This window comes from Physcomitrium patens, chromosome 1 (genome assembly GCF_059467195.1).
Source record: "Physcomitrium patens ecotype Gransden chromosome 1, ASM5946719v1, whole genome shotgun sequence".
Lineage (NCBI taxonomy): Eukaryota > Viridiplantae > Streptophyta > Bryopsida > Funariales > Funariaceae > Physcomitrium > Physcomitrium patens.
The window spans coordinates 30,041,881-30,055,375 of record NC_143410.1 but is presented as its reverse complement, the minus strand read 5'-3'; the positions used below and the strand labels follow the sequence as shown (position 1 = coordinate 30,055,375).

Below are 13,495 nucleotides of genomic sequence, written 5' to 3'. Positions count from 1 at the left end.
AGGAAATAATTGCATTGGAAATTCATTATTTAGATTGAAATAGGAAGCCAGCCAATATCTCAGTAGAATTTAAATTAAAACTTCTATTTAATATGTTTGATCTCCTATTTGATATATTTGATCTTCTATTTGATATATTCGATCTTTTTCAATTTTTATGTGCTTGTTGTCAACTTAATTGTTGAAAGGAGTGTAATTTTGTAAGTAAGATCAATGATGTAATTGATAGATATTGAAGTTCTAAATTACTCCATAATTATGATAATTTGATTAGAGTTTGGTTTATGATTTAGGAATTGGCAAGGATTTAGGATTTTTTAGGATTTAGTTAGAATTTGACTTAGGATTTAAGTAAGGGCTATTGGATTTTAACTAAGATTAAATTAAGATTTTATTGGAATTTATTTAAGATATATTTTGGATTTTATTTTAATATTTTTTTTGAATTTCTTTAAAATTTCTTCATGCTTCTTTCATAATTTCTTTGAAGAATCTTTGGATTTGATTGAAGCTTGATTGGCATTGTTAAGTTTTAATTGGAGTCATTTAGAATTCTATTAGAATTAAAATCTTGTTGTAGCAATACTCTTTCTATCTACTATAGCTAGGTGCTCAATGCTTTCTCAAGCAAGGCTTTTTTTAATACGATTACGTAGGAATAGTACCTCAATGATTTAAATTGAAAAAATATGAAATTTCTATTCTTAGAGTGTTGATGAGCTCATGAAGATCTACAATAGTTACAAATTTATTCTCACTTCTGTTGAAGGTAGCATCCATAATCTTTCTTTCTATAAACAATTCAAAAAAATTCAAAGAGTTAATTTAGAAGAAGATAATCCATAACTTCTAATATTAAATGAAAAATTCTACAAAAAAGAATAATCCACTCTTTTTTAAGAAAAGATCACTGTTAAAAAATAAGATTGTTTGTTTAAAGGTGGATAGTCCATAACCTTTAAAACACAACAATAGAAGTAGAGTAATCCACTCACTTCTAAAACAAGACAAAAAAATAAGTTAGTACTCTTGTCAAATTATCAAGGACATGAATCTTGAAGAAAAAAATCCTCAATACCTTCTTCTGTCACTAAAAAGAATTAGAAAGTCATTGAAAGATGATATAATATTAAACTAGAATGGCTATTGCCAAAAACAAGAAGACTAAAAAATCTTGAAACAAGACTAAGGATTAGAAAGGAATTGATAAGCATGAAGAAGGCTTCACTCTTGCCTCCATATATATTCTTAACTAGGAACTACAAGGCAATATCCTATAGGACCTCTAGAACATGTTGACTTTGGAAGACATATATCTTAATTTGCAAGGAAATTTTTCTATATGTACTCTACATAATTAGCTTGTTTTATAAGCTATCAATACATGGTTAACTTGTTGACCAAGTTTCTAACCTATTGATTAATTACAAATACATGTAAAGTCAAAGCAATGTCTATGAAGCTTCTAAGACGCTTTTCAAATAGGTATTATGAAATTAATCTACTTTTATGTACTTTTACATACTTCTACCTAATCATATATGTATTTATTAGAATATATATATATATATATATATATATATATATATATATATATATTTGTGACAATGTAAAAAGACTATTCATTCTTGGTAGTGTGATAAATTTGGTTTTACTAAAAATAATCTCAATTTTTATAAAAAAAAAAAAAATTACAACATATATAGAAGCCTATACAAAACAAAAATGGCTAAAGTTGGAAAAAAATTAGAAAGAAGGAATTAAAATGTATTTATTGTAATAAACTCAATCATTCTAAGAATAATATTTTTATCTTATATTAAATCAAGCAACTTGCTTTAGATAAGAAAAGAGCCTTGGAAGCTAAAATTATTAAATTAAAAAAATGATTTAATAGTGTGGCTTTATTGAGCCAAGTCATTGAAGTTCAAATGAATTCTAGAGCTAAAATAAGTTCTTCAATTCATTATAATTATATGTTTGGTGCATTAAGACAAATAGTAGTTGCCGATACTATCCGTAATTAAATAACAACCAAAAATATAGCATCTACTATAAGTAAGGTACCAAAATCTTTGCAAGGCTATTAAAGCAATTGTAGAGATCTTAATACTTATATTTCATTATTATTATCATTTGACCATAAAGATGTTAGTTATATAAAAAAGTCTTTAGTTTGTGCTCTAACATAAGATAAGAAAATTATTGTTAGTGACATGGCACATACTTCAGATTAAAAAGGCTTAAATATACCTATTTTTAAAAATTTTGATGTCATGGCTTCAGAGTTTAAATCAATAAGGATTTTTTAATTAGCTAGTAAGATGCTAGAAAGCAAGGTGCTTATGCCATCTTTGGAGGTGGCTCAAACATATACACAACCTTTAATGGAAGAGGATTTGGTTAAATTATAGAGAAAACTTGTAATTAAAATTATTGCCATATTTGATGAAATTCACATGAAAGAAACAAACATAAGTTATTCATGTGAGGTGCCATTGGCTATAGAGATAGCATTGTCATATTATGTGAAGTCTTACTTGAGAATGCATCAAACACCTAACTGTGGAAAGTAAAAGAAAATTACAACACCAAGTACTAATAAATCTAATAGAATCATATATAAATTAAAATTAAAGCTTAATAAACATAATCAAAAATTTATTAAATCCAATTAAATTTTAAAATGATTTATAAAAGAAATATAAATAAATCTTAATTAAATATTAATCAATTCTTAGAAAAATCTTAATCAAATTCTAATTAAATCCTAGATTCTAAACCATTCCTAAATCTTAAACAAATTCATAACAAATCCTATGGCAAATTGAAACATCCATAACTAATAATTGAACCATTGATTTTAACTCAAACTTTGCACATCTTTCAAAAACTAAGGTAGAAATAATCACACATGTTTTTAAGAAGATCAAAATTACCAAATACAAGATAAATTCTAAAATCTGCTTCAATATTGGCTAGCCTCCATCTCCAATCTTGATGCCAATCTTCTTAAGTCAAAATCTCTTAATTCTACAATTAAATATCTTTCAAAATTAACACATGTATTGAAAATCAAGTCTACTATCTATACACACAAATTTATTCTCAATTCAATTAATAAATTACTAAAGATCTTTAAATTCTTTATTAATCCTCAAAATCCTATTTTTAATATTTAAATCTACTTAAAATTCATTAACCTTTAATCTAACCATTCAATCATGCTCAAATTTATAGCACACACTAAATAAAACTATAATCACATATCCACAAATTTTCACCTATAGATCTACTACAAAAATTACAAAAGTCTTTTAAATATGAATCTTATTTTTATTTCAGTAAATCAGATTCACCAAAAAAACCCTGATTTTGCAAAGCTCTTACAAAGTCATTACAAAATAAAATTGCCCAAAATCAATTCTTAAAAAAATCCTATAAAGTTTTTTCTCAAATTCCGCTCTTTGATTTCCAAAAGAACCATGGTGTCACAATAGGTGTGTAATTTTGATCCATGTTGACCACTGGTCCTCTCTAAATATTAATTTTTGGTAATTTGAGGTAAATTTTATTTCAACCTATTATAAATTTTCTTCTAAACATGCTTATATTAATTTCTTATCTTATTTACTTTGATTTGGCTCATTTATACTTCTACAAAGTAAATAAAAGTTTTTTCTATATAAAGTAGTATTAAGACTAATTTTTTTATTATTTTTCTATAATTTATAATTTTTTTAAAATTACATCTTTCTACTAGGATTTTTTATAATACTATCTATATTTTTAATTTTTATCATATAGTCGTGTTACCACATGACAACATTTGTCTAACATTTTAGCTAAACCTACTTAGGAACATCGAGACTTACAACTAAGAATTGTATAATTGTTTAATCAAAATAATGTGCTTATTTTTAATCATACTTGTGGTAATACTACTTATGTTATACTTCTACATATTATAATGAATTTTGGTACTCAATTAGTTAAAATAAGGAAGTAGCTTGCTCAAAAATTAGCTCTTATTGCTACAAAATTAAAGCAATATCCTTCTATCATTTTTACTTTAAGGAGCATAGAGCAAATTATCAAAAATATTATGAAACTATTGTAATTGATTTTTTGTACTAGACCTAAACCACTTAATTTATACTTAGTGTTAAAGTATGTAATAACTAATATTATTAACAATGATATTTTAATTGGCCAACAAACATATTATCTTTTTGATTTTGGTCTAAATAATTAGACTAAGAAAACGTGGATTAGACCAAGGTGGCCTATTGATGATAAAACAAAAAAATTCATTCTAGTCACATTTATAACAACCGCCATAATTATATTAATAGAAATTCTATTTGATTATAATATATTTACAGCTAATTTATTTTATGCACCAATTCTATAAGAAAAAATATTAGCATTTATGTCCAATTCTATTCTATATTCCACCATCTTTAGAAGTTCATACAAAGAATTAGATGGGTGCATCTCTTCTATAGAAAACATGTGCAAAACTTTTCCACCATGCCAAGGATTAGTATATTCATTGAATATTTTAAAGATAGCTCATCATGATTTTATTTAATTTATTCATTGGCATCCACTTGTGTCATGCTAAAAAGTAGCATAATATGTAAAAATAATATGAGATGTTATAAAAATTTGGATTGTAATAAAAAAATTAAAATTAAAATATTTATTTAATTTACTTAAGTTTATAATTTAAGTTTTGTAATTGAAGATAGAAGTTGTAGGATTTGTTGGTAAAGAATTTAGAAGGGCTTTGGTGTCTAAGGAATAATAATTTAACTTCTAGGCCATTCCATATAGATAGATAAGGCAAATTGATAGAAGACTTCATCTTCATTGATTGAAGGTCATGTCCAATGTGCTTCAAGATGTTATCAATGACCATATTGGAGTTTGAGGCTAGTTTGAAGTAGCTATTTGAAGTTCAAAGATTAGGATTTTTTAGCTTGTGTTGAGGGCTACAATTTTTGCACAAAAATCAAAGAATATGGAGTTAATATAATGAAGAAATAGGCCCTTGAAGTTAGGATTTTGAAATTATATCTACTAATGTCTTTTTTGTATGCAAGGCATTGTGTAAGAGTTTTAGGAGATGAAAAGTGAGATTCAAAAGTTGACTTGAGGAATTATATTTTATATAAAGGAATTGACAAATTCTAATTTGTAACAAAAGGAAAAAAACTATTAGAAGTCACATCTTCAAATTGGAATTTGTAAGTGAGTTCTTTTCATAGAAGTTTTGATTTGGGCCATATTTTGAGTTTTTAGACAAATTTTTGTCTCAAAATTTCTATAAGTATAAATGACTATGTTAAAAATCTATATATAAAATTTCATGATATTTGAATGTTGGATTTTTGAGTTATAGTGGATTTAATATAAAGGTGTTTGAAAATTGACATATTTAACACCTGCTAGAAATTAGGTTATATCTGATGATTTGTAACAAATCTATAGTTGATTGTATTTTTGGAGATAGTTATAGATATAAGTTGACATGTAAAAAATTTTGAGTCCCATTGGATAGTTAGATTAGAAGTCATTGATGATATAGATTTGAAAGAAAACTCTATAAGATTAAAGGTGATTTTAGGATACCTAGTCACATCTTGAGGCCACTTCTGCATCCAAAATTTGTATATTTGATGTAATTGTCTTCATAAAGACAAGCTATAAATAAGATTTGTGTTTTATAAACTTACAACTAATTTGAGCAATTAGTGGAAACTAAAGGTCCAACACTTTTGTGAAGCACATTCTCTCTACTATGACACCAATATCAAAATTTCAAGCCATGTGTTTGCTATTGGATGAAAACATACAATGTGATATTCTTATGACAAGGTTTGCAGTATTGGCATTTAGTATTAATGTTAATATAATAGTACATGCAGCTGGAGTTACATTGTTCTGTTCCACTTTAAGACGGTTTAACATATTCTCATGTCACTACCCTAACATATAAAGTATGCACTTAAAACATGAAATAGCAAAAAATAATATATCCATGTTTTCAAAAATCACTTCAGCAACATACAAAACAATTTCAGGTTCTCTTAAAAAAATCTCATTTACATATATATACAAATATATAAATAAACGGAATAGAATTAATAAGTTCTAGACACAAAATTAAGCTCTACTACCTTCAAACACATTTATACATTCAAAAATAGAAATTAAAAATATTCATTACCTAAACGAACAACCTGCTTGTACCTAACCATTTCTTTGCACCTAACATTATCTTTGAACATAATTAACAAAATAAGTTCATGAAACCAAATCCATCCCTTCATCTAAAAAACCTCAACAAAATAAACACTAAGCCACTTCATTTCATATATGAAAGTCACCTCTCTACTTAGATTCGAATCCCAACAATAAGTGCATTAAAATATACATGTATTTACACACATGAACAACATCGTAAGTATTCAAGTTTTCCATGCACAGCTACGTTAAATCAAAAAACCAAACTAACATTCTTGTAGATCAACCAAAAATACATAAAAAAAAAAAAAAAAAAAAAAAAAAAAACAGGCTAACAATCACAGCAAATGATCAGGCTAAGCAAAATTCGTTTTGTCCTCAGATTCTCAAAAACGGGATTTAAGCCACTGAACTGTACCAATTCCACTCCAATCACTCACGACTGCGCTCCAATGTCCATACAACTCCCTTAACAAGTTTTCAAAGACACGCCCCAGAATCACATCAATCCACAGCCATCCACACCACACGTTTGACCACCCAAGCACAACAAGTTTGCAGGTAGCGGCCTTCAGCGTCGCAACAATGGACGCTGATCTCGACCGATGCACATTATGATGAATAACGAAGTGGTCCTCCCACAAACACAATCAAGCTGCCGACGTCCTCGACATCCCCAACTGCGTCGCTTCCGACGCACCTATAACTAATATCTCCTACAATCCATGTTCCCGCTCCTATGTGCATCACACAATGTCTCTTGAACGAGACTTCCGGTGCTGGCACCACCCGACCCGATCAGATCAACTCCTACAGTGGAGAGCGTGTCCCCATTCTCACAGCCCGATTGCAGAGACTCCAACAAGTCAACAATCCTGCGCATCATACCAAGAAACCACGCGACCCAACATGAGATTTCCCCGCCGATGTGCGATCACAAGCAACTCACAAGCACCGCTCCGCACAAGCCCCACCCGACACCGCAAACCTCGCCGATTGCCATCCAATGCAATGCATTGCCAACTCGCGCACATACCTTGACTGGGATCTGGAATCTAGTACTTCACGGTCAGGACCTCCTTCTTGCCGACCTTCACCACCAGACACCTCTCGCTCCCCCTCGCCTTCGCCTTCTCAAAAGCCGTCAGCGCCAGCACCTTCGTGCACTTGGGCACGACGTTCTTCAGAAACTCGGCCAACCTGATCGGGAAGCTCTTCGTCACAGCCCAGCCCCTGTTGTTCTTCACTGTCACCCACACGTGCACCACCGGAACGGAGCACCCCAGCTTCACGGGCCCGATGGCGGTCCACTGCCCAGACTTTGCCACCACACGCTTCGCCGCGTCCTTGCCCCGAACGACCAGCTTCACCGCTACGTCCCTCGTCGCCACGTTGTGAATGACGCACTTCAGCGAGAAGCTCGAATCCTTCTTCACGAAGGGGGCACGAGCAGGTGCGGGAACCGGAGTCGGCGCAGGAGCCTTCGCTGCGGCAGGAGCGGGAGCAGGTGCTACGTGAGCATCAGCCGCCACGGCTGCAGCTATCACGAGAACAGCAACGAGGAACAAAAGCTTGGCCATGGTGCGTGACGGAATCACGGGTGATGCAGACAAGGAGCAGCTATGCGGAACGGGAGCACAAGCAGATGCCGAGCTTGGAAGTGGTCGCTCAAGTGGACATGGGAAAGGGGACGGCTTATGTAGCGAGACGCTGAGGCCTCCGACTGCGCCAAGTTGCGCGGCGTCGCGCCGGTATCACAGAGGAACAGATATCACGCGCGCTCCAGAGAGCTTGCGCGGCAATGTCGCAAAACTCTGACAGACTATTGAAGGCCCCGCGCTGCCCCGGCTGTTGCTCGTGCAAGGATGGTTGTGGGACTTGAGGGGATGCGAGAAAGGAGGAACGACGTGCTTGCGGCTCGTTAGATGAAGTGCTTGCGAAGGTGGTGTTTGGGTGTTGCGCGAGCATTTCGTTGTCTCGACGGATTGCTTGTGTTTGTTGTTGAGGATTTCGGGCGGTATGTTGTCAAGGGCTGTAAATCCTGGGGGATGTCTTCGCAGCATTGTGGCAGTTCCAATCCCGTGTTTATTATGGCTGTGGTGGGGAGTGGACAGACTTGGGGGAAATCGGGATTGTCAAGGGTCGAGGACGTTTTTTCTGGAGCTTAAATTACCACCGGCGTCCAGTGACGGGAATGGCTGTTCGTGGGCCGCGAGGACCGGAAGTTCCATTTCTTGACGTTATGTGCGATACCACGCAGGATGCACTTGGAACAGGGACCACATGCGGCGCTCATGTGACAGTCCAAACAATCGGAATTCGTTCGTCTTTGCCGTGGGCTTAACCGCGAAGCTGTCGTAGAGATGATGTAATACCTTCGTTGTTTTTTCAGGTAGCCAGGCGTGGTTGGTGCAATCCCGGGCGTTCACTGTGCTATCTCGGAGACCTGGACCTTCCAGAGTTATGCAGGGCGGGTCATGTCGGAGAGTACGACTGAGTTTACGGAGCACAGAAGGTTGCGACTTGTTGATAATTTCATTGGGTGGCTGGTGTGTTCGTCCCGACTTAAGTGGATGGAGTTGCTTTTAATATACCGAGGAGTTGACTTTAAAATTGCTTTCTCCTCCGAGAGAACCCTGTAATCTCCAGATTTGTTAGCCTGCATCTAATCATAATACGGTGCGCTGCGGCTGTTTGGGTTGTGGAGAGGAATTATTTGCATGGATTTCGCATCGGGGATTCCTCTTTAGCTTCGTATCTGTACATCCCAGACTTGATCGAAGTTATCAGATGCGAGCGGAAATGAAGGCAACGTCGATGAACCTGGCTCAAGTTCATGTGGATTGGTTTAATTGTTTGGGGCAGAGTTAGATTTGGATAGTTTGAAAAATGTATTTACTGGTTTTTGTTGACAATCTTTATACTTTGTTCAATTTTGTCCACAAAATGATTGTTAACACAAAATGAGTAGGGTACTTGGACAACATGACACGCAAGTAGAAATTGACTTTGCTTAGGAACAATGAGAATCATTTGGTTTTATTTGGTTTTCATGATCTTGGAAAGGCTTGCACAGTTTTTATTTCTATTTTTATTCAATTTCTTTGCTATATCATATTTGTTTTCAAAGCATGAGAACTGCAGACGTAGTTGAGTATAGGTGTAGAATTACAGTATAAATTTAATTTAATATGTCTTCATGTAGTTTTTGTGATTTAGTGTTTGTTTGTTTGTTTGAGTTTGTTTTGGAGAGAGAAAATACATTGTTCTTAGTCAGATTTGGCATGTCATATTTTTAGATTTGGTTTCAATGTATCTTAAAACTACAAAAAATAAGAGTTATAAAAGTCATTCCTTTACATGAGTTATTTAAAGATTTGCTTCACGTTTCAAATCAACCAACTATATACAAATGATGCTCATGTTGGTATTTTGAACGAATAAAGAATTTCACAAGGATTGTTTGGAATAAATACTTTCTATAAAATCGATATTTAGAGGAAATTTTGTTAGTTCAGCGACACTGCCGCGCAAGCTCTCTGGAGCGCGCGTGATATCTGTTCCTCTGTGATACCGGCGCGACGCCGCGCAACTTGGCGCAGTCGGAGGCCTCAGCGTCTCGCTACATAAGCCGTCCCCTTTCCCATGTCCACTTGAGCGACCACTTCCAAGCTCGGCATCTGCTTGTGCTCCCGTTCCGCATAGCTGCTCCTTGTCTGCATCACCCGTGATTCCGTCACGCACCATGGCCAAGCTTTTGTTCCTCGTTGCTGTTCTCGTGATAGCTGCAGCCGTGGCGGCTGATGCTCACGTAGCACCTGCTCTCGCTCCTGCCGCAGCGAAGGCTCCTGCGCCGACTCCGGTTCCCGCACCTGCTCGTGCCCCCTTCGTGAAGAAGGATTCGAGCTTCTCGCTGAAGTGCGTCATTCACAACGTGGCGACGAGGGACGTAGCGGTGAAGCTGGTCGTTCGGGGCAAGGACGCGGCGAAGCGTGTGGTGGCAAAGTCTGGGCAGTGGACCGCCATCGGGCCCGTGAAGCTGGGGTGCTCCGTTCCGGTGGTGCACGTGTGGGTGACAGTGAAGAACAACAGGGGCTGGGCTGTGACGAAGAGCTTCCCGATCAGGTTGGCCGAGTTTCTGAAGAACGTCGTGCCCAAGTGCACGAAGGTGCTGGCGCTGACGGCTTTTGAGAAGGCGAAGGCGAGGGGGAGCGAGAGGTGTCTGGTGGTGAAGGTCGGCAAGAAGGAGGTCCTGACCGTGAAGTACTAGATTCCAGATCCCAGTCAAGGTATGTGCGCGAGTTGGCAATGCATTGCATTGGATGGCAATCGGCGAGGTTTGCGGTGTCGGGTGGGGCTTGTGCGGAGCGGTGCTTGTGAGTTGCTTGTGATCGCACATCGGCGGGGAAATCTCATGTTGGGTCGCGTGGTTTCTTGGTATGATGCGCAGGATTGTTGACTTGTTGGAGTCTCTGCAATCGGGCTGTGAGAATGGGGACACGCTCTCCACTGTAGGAGTTGATCTGATCGGGTCGGGTGGTGCCAGCACCGGAAGTCTCGTTCAAGAGACATTGTGTGATGCACATAGGAGCGGGAACATGGATTGTAGGAGATATTAGTTATAGGTGCGTCGGAAGCGACGCAGTTGGGGATGTCGAGGACGTCGGCAGCTTGATTGTGTTTGTGGGAGGACCACTTCGTTATTCATCATAATGTGCATCGGTCGAGATCAGCGTCCATTGTTGCGACGCTGAAGGCCGCTACCTGCAAACTTGTTGTGCTTGGGTGGTCAAACGTGTGGTGTGGATGGCTGTGGATTGATGTGATTCTGGGGCGTGTCTTTGAAAACTTGTTAAGGGAGTTGTATGGACATTGGAGCGCAGTCGTGAGTGATTGGAGTGGAATTGGTACAGTTCAGTGGCTTAAATCCCGTCTTTGAGGATTTGGGCACTACGTGTCTTTGGTCAGCACAAGTTGGTTTTTTGTGACAGTTAGTGTGATATTGATGGGGCTCAGAATTCGTGGTTGGCGAAATAATATTGACTAAATTAACAGCATTGTATAGTAAAGTGAATGACCATATATATTTAATGCATGATTTTTTGCACATATATGTTTTTAGAAGTTCTAATATGAGATTTATTTTACTTCTAAAGTATTCCACAAGTGTAAGCATCACTTCTAGAAGCTTTTACAAGACATGGTTATTACAATTCAAATAAAGAAGCAAGACAAAGAATGCTTCAGTCTTGTGAAACCAACTTTTGGAGCAGTTTATAAATTAGCTTGTTTTTAGTCTTGTTTCAAATCTAGTCTTTTTCTTTCTTTTTCTTTTTTTATTTGTCTTCTTTAGCTTCTTGATCTCTTAGCCTCATGCCTTGGACAAAAGAACAAGTCTGTTAGTTTATTTTCTATTATTATATATTTAATTTTTTTGATAAAAATTTATTACTGTGTTTATCACAAGATACTATTGCTTCTAGAAGATTGTGGATTATCCACAATTAGATACATATCTTTTTTTCTTTTCAAATGATGATTTTTCAAACCATCATATTATCTTTTCTTTAAAGATATCAATAAGCTTTAAAGGTTAAGGATTACTTTCTTTAAAAATAAATTATTACAAAATTATTATTTTGCAATTTAAAATTTAAAATTATTTTGGAGATATAAATTCTATTGAAAACACTATAATAGTTTAGACGAAGTAGATTATTTTTTTTAAAAATAAAATTTTAAGGCTTAAGGTATGGTCTTAATTGACAGACACACCTTTTTAGATGTCTACAATGTATACTTCTAATAGAAACTATTTAACTAAACACCACTAATCTATTATTCAAAACAAGTCTCTCCTTATACTTTGGTCTTAGACCATGTTTTATGATTTTTATATGTAATAAATGATATCATAATTATAATTTTGAAAAAAATAAAAATAGAAAATAAAAGATTCTTTTAGATATTAGAATGTGGTCATGTTTAATTAATAAAAATTCCTCTAAATAAGAAAATTTAGTACTTTTAAAAAAGCCTTTTCTAGTATTATGCAATATTTATTGTTTTGAATATCTTTCATATTTTATTCATATCTTATAACTCTTAGACTTTTGTGGTTTTAATTATATATTCTAAAAATAGAATAATAAATCTAAATATTTTATTTATAAGCACAATAAGTAAAAAAGATAAGTAAAAACATAAGAAAAATAAACCATCATAATTATTTGAAATCTAAAGCATTTATTTAATAAACAAAAATAAATAAAACATTTATAATTTATGCCATGCCACTTAGTACTTATATTAACAAGACCAATAAAGATTTATTTTTTCAATACATTGAATCTAAAGAAGTCTTTAAAAAGACATATTACACAATATTACTAAAATTTTGACCATATAATTGTGCAATTGAACTACAAGTAAAACTACAACCTTCATTTCTATCAATCTATAATATAATACATAAAAATGATAACATTATGCAAAGACATTGATAAAAATATGACCACATGGGATATAAGAAATTTTTGGTTTAATTTTATAATTAGACGTTATTCCAAAATTTTCTAAAAGAATACTAAATATTCTTTGATGTTCATCATATTTGGTACCTAAGAAACAAGATGTAATCTTGGATTAAATAAAAAAATATTTTCTTAAAGCCAAAATAATTATTTTTAAACATAATATTACTATCAACTTTTGATAATGTAAGAATAAAAGAAGACATAGATAAGGTATTATATTGCAATAAGATTGTTGAAACAACCAAAAGAATATAAGACAATCTTACATATGACAATTTTAAATTTTGAAGAAGAATCACATTCTTTCAAGAACTCTTTGCACATGTCTCTTAAAATTATAGACCTTTGTGTTATTCAAACATGTCAAAAAAATTACTAAATTTATTTTTTAAATTATATTCAATAAAATTTTCATTATAAAAAATAATGGAGTAATTTTTTAACAATATTAAGAATTAAGATCAAGTTTTCTATGGCTAGTTAATGACAAATTAATGGTCAACTTGAGCACATCAATCAAATTTTAGAATAACATTTTTATTAGATTACTACTTTGAAGTAATTAGTTTAAAAATATTATTATTAAGATTAAATTATGTTAATAAAATTTTTCATATATTTAGAGCCACCTTTGCTAGACATTGGTGATTCTTGAAATCTTAATTTGTTTCTTTTATTTGATTTTTACGCCATATACTATGCAAAAC

General features: G+C 34.0%; 2 protein-coding genes across 2 annotated transcripts; one reads left to right on the top strand and one right to left on the bottom strand.

Annotated features, from left to right (window-relative positions):
* Positions 1-6,806: 6,806 nt before the first annotated feature.
* LOC149989984 (uncharacterized) lies at positions 6,807-8,097 on the bottom strand. Its single transcript, XM_090255885.1, has 2 exons — positions 7,289-8,097; positions 6,807-7,127 (listed from the first exon to the last, which is right to left on the bottom strand). Exon 1 carries the CDS (start codon positions 7,830-7,832, stop codon positions 7,308-7,310), a length of 525 nt encoding a protein of 174 aa, XP_090112011.1. The 5' UTR covers positions 7,833-8,097; the 3' UTR covers positions 6,807-7,127; positions 7,289-7,307.
* A 1,734-nt stretch (positions 8,098-9,831) lies between these two features.
* On the top strand, positions 9,832-11,023 carry LOC112278611 (uncharacterized). Its single transcript, XM_024512210.2, has 2 exons — positions 9,832-10,541; positions 10,703-11,023. Exon 1 carries the CDS (start codon positions 9,998-10,000, stop codon positions 10,520-10,522), a length of 525 nt encoding a protein of 174 aa, XP_024367978.1. The 5' UTR covers positions 9,832-9,997; the 3' UTR covers positions 10,523-10,541; positions 10,703-11,023.
* The last annotated feature ends 2,472 nt before the right edge of the window (positions 11,024-13,495 follow it).

What these genes read in the sequence shown, in the direction of transcription:
- LOC149989984 (XM_090255885.1), bottom strand. Translation starts at nt 7,832, where the DNA reads ATGGCCAAGCTTTTGTTCCTCGTTGCTGTTCTCGTGATAGCTGCAGCC.
- LOC112278611 (XM_024512210.2), top strand. Translation starts at nt 9,998, where the DNA reads ATGGCCAAGCTTTTGTTCCTCGTTGCTGTTCTCGTGATAGCTGCAGCC.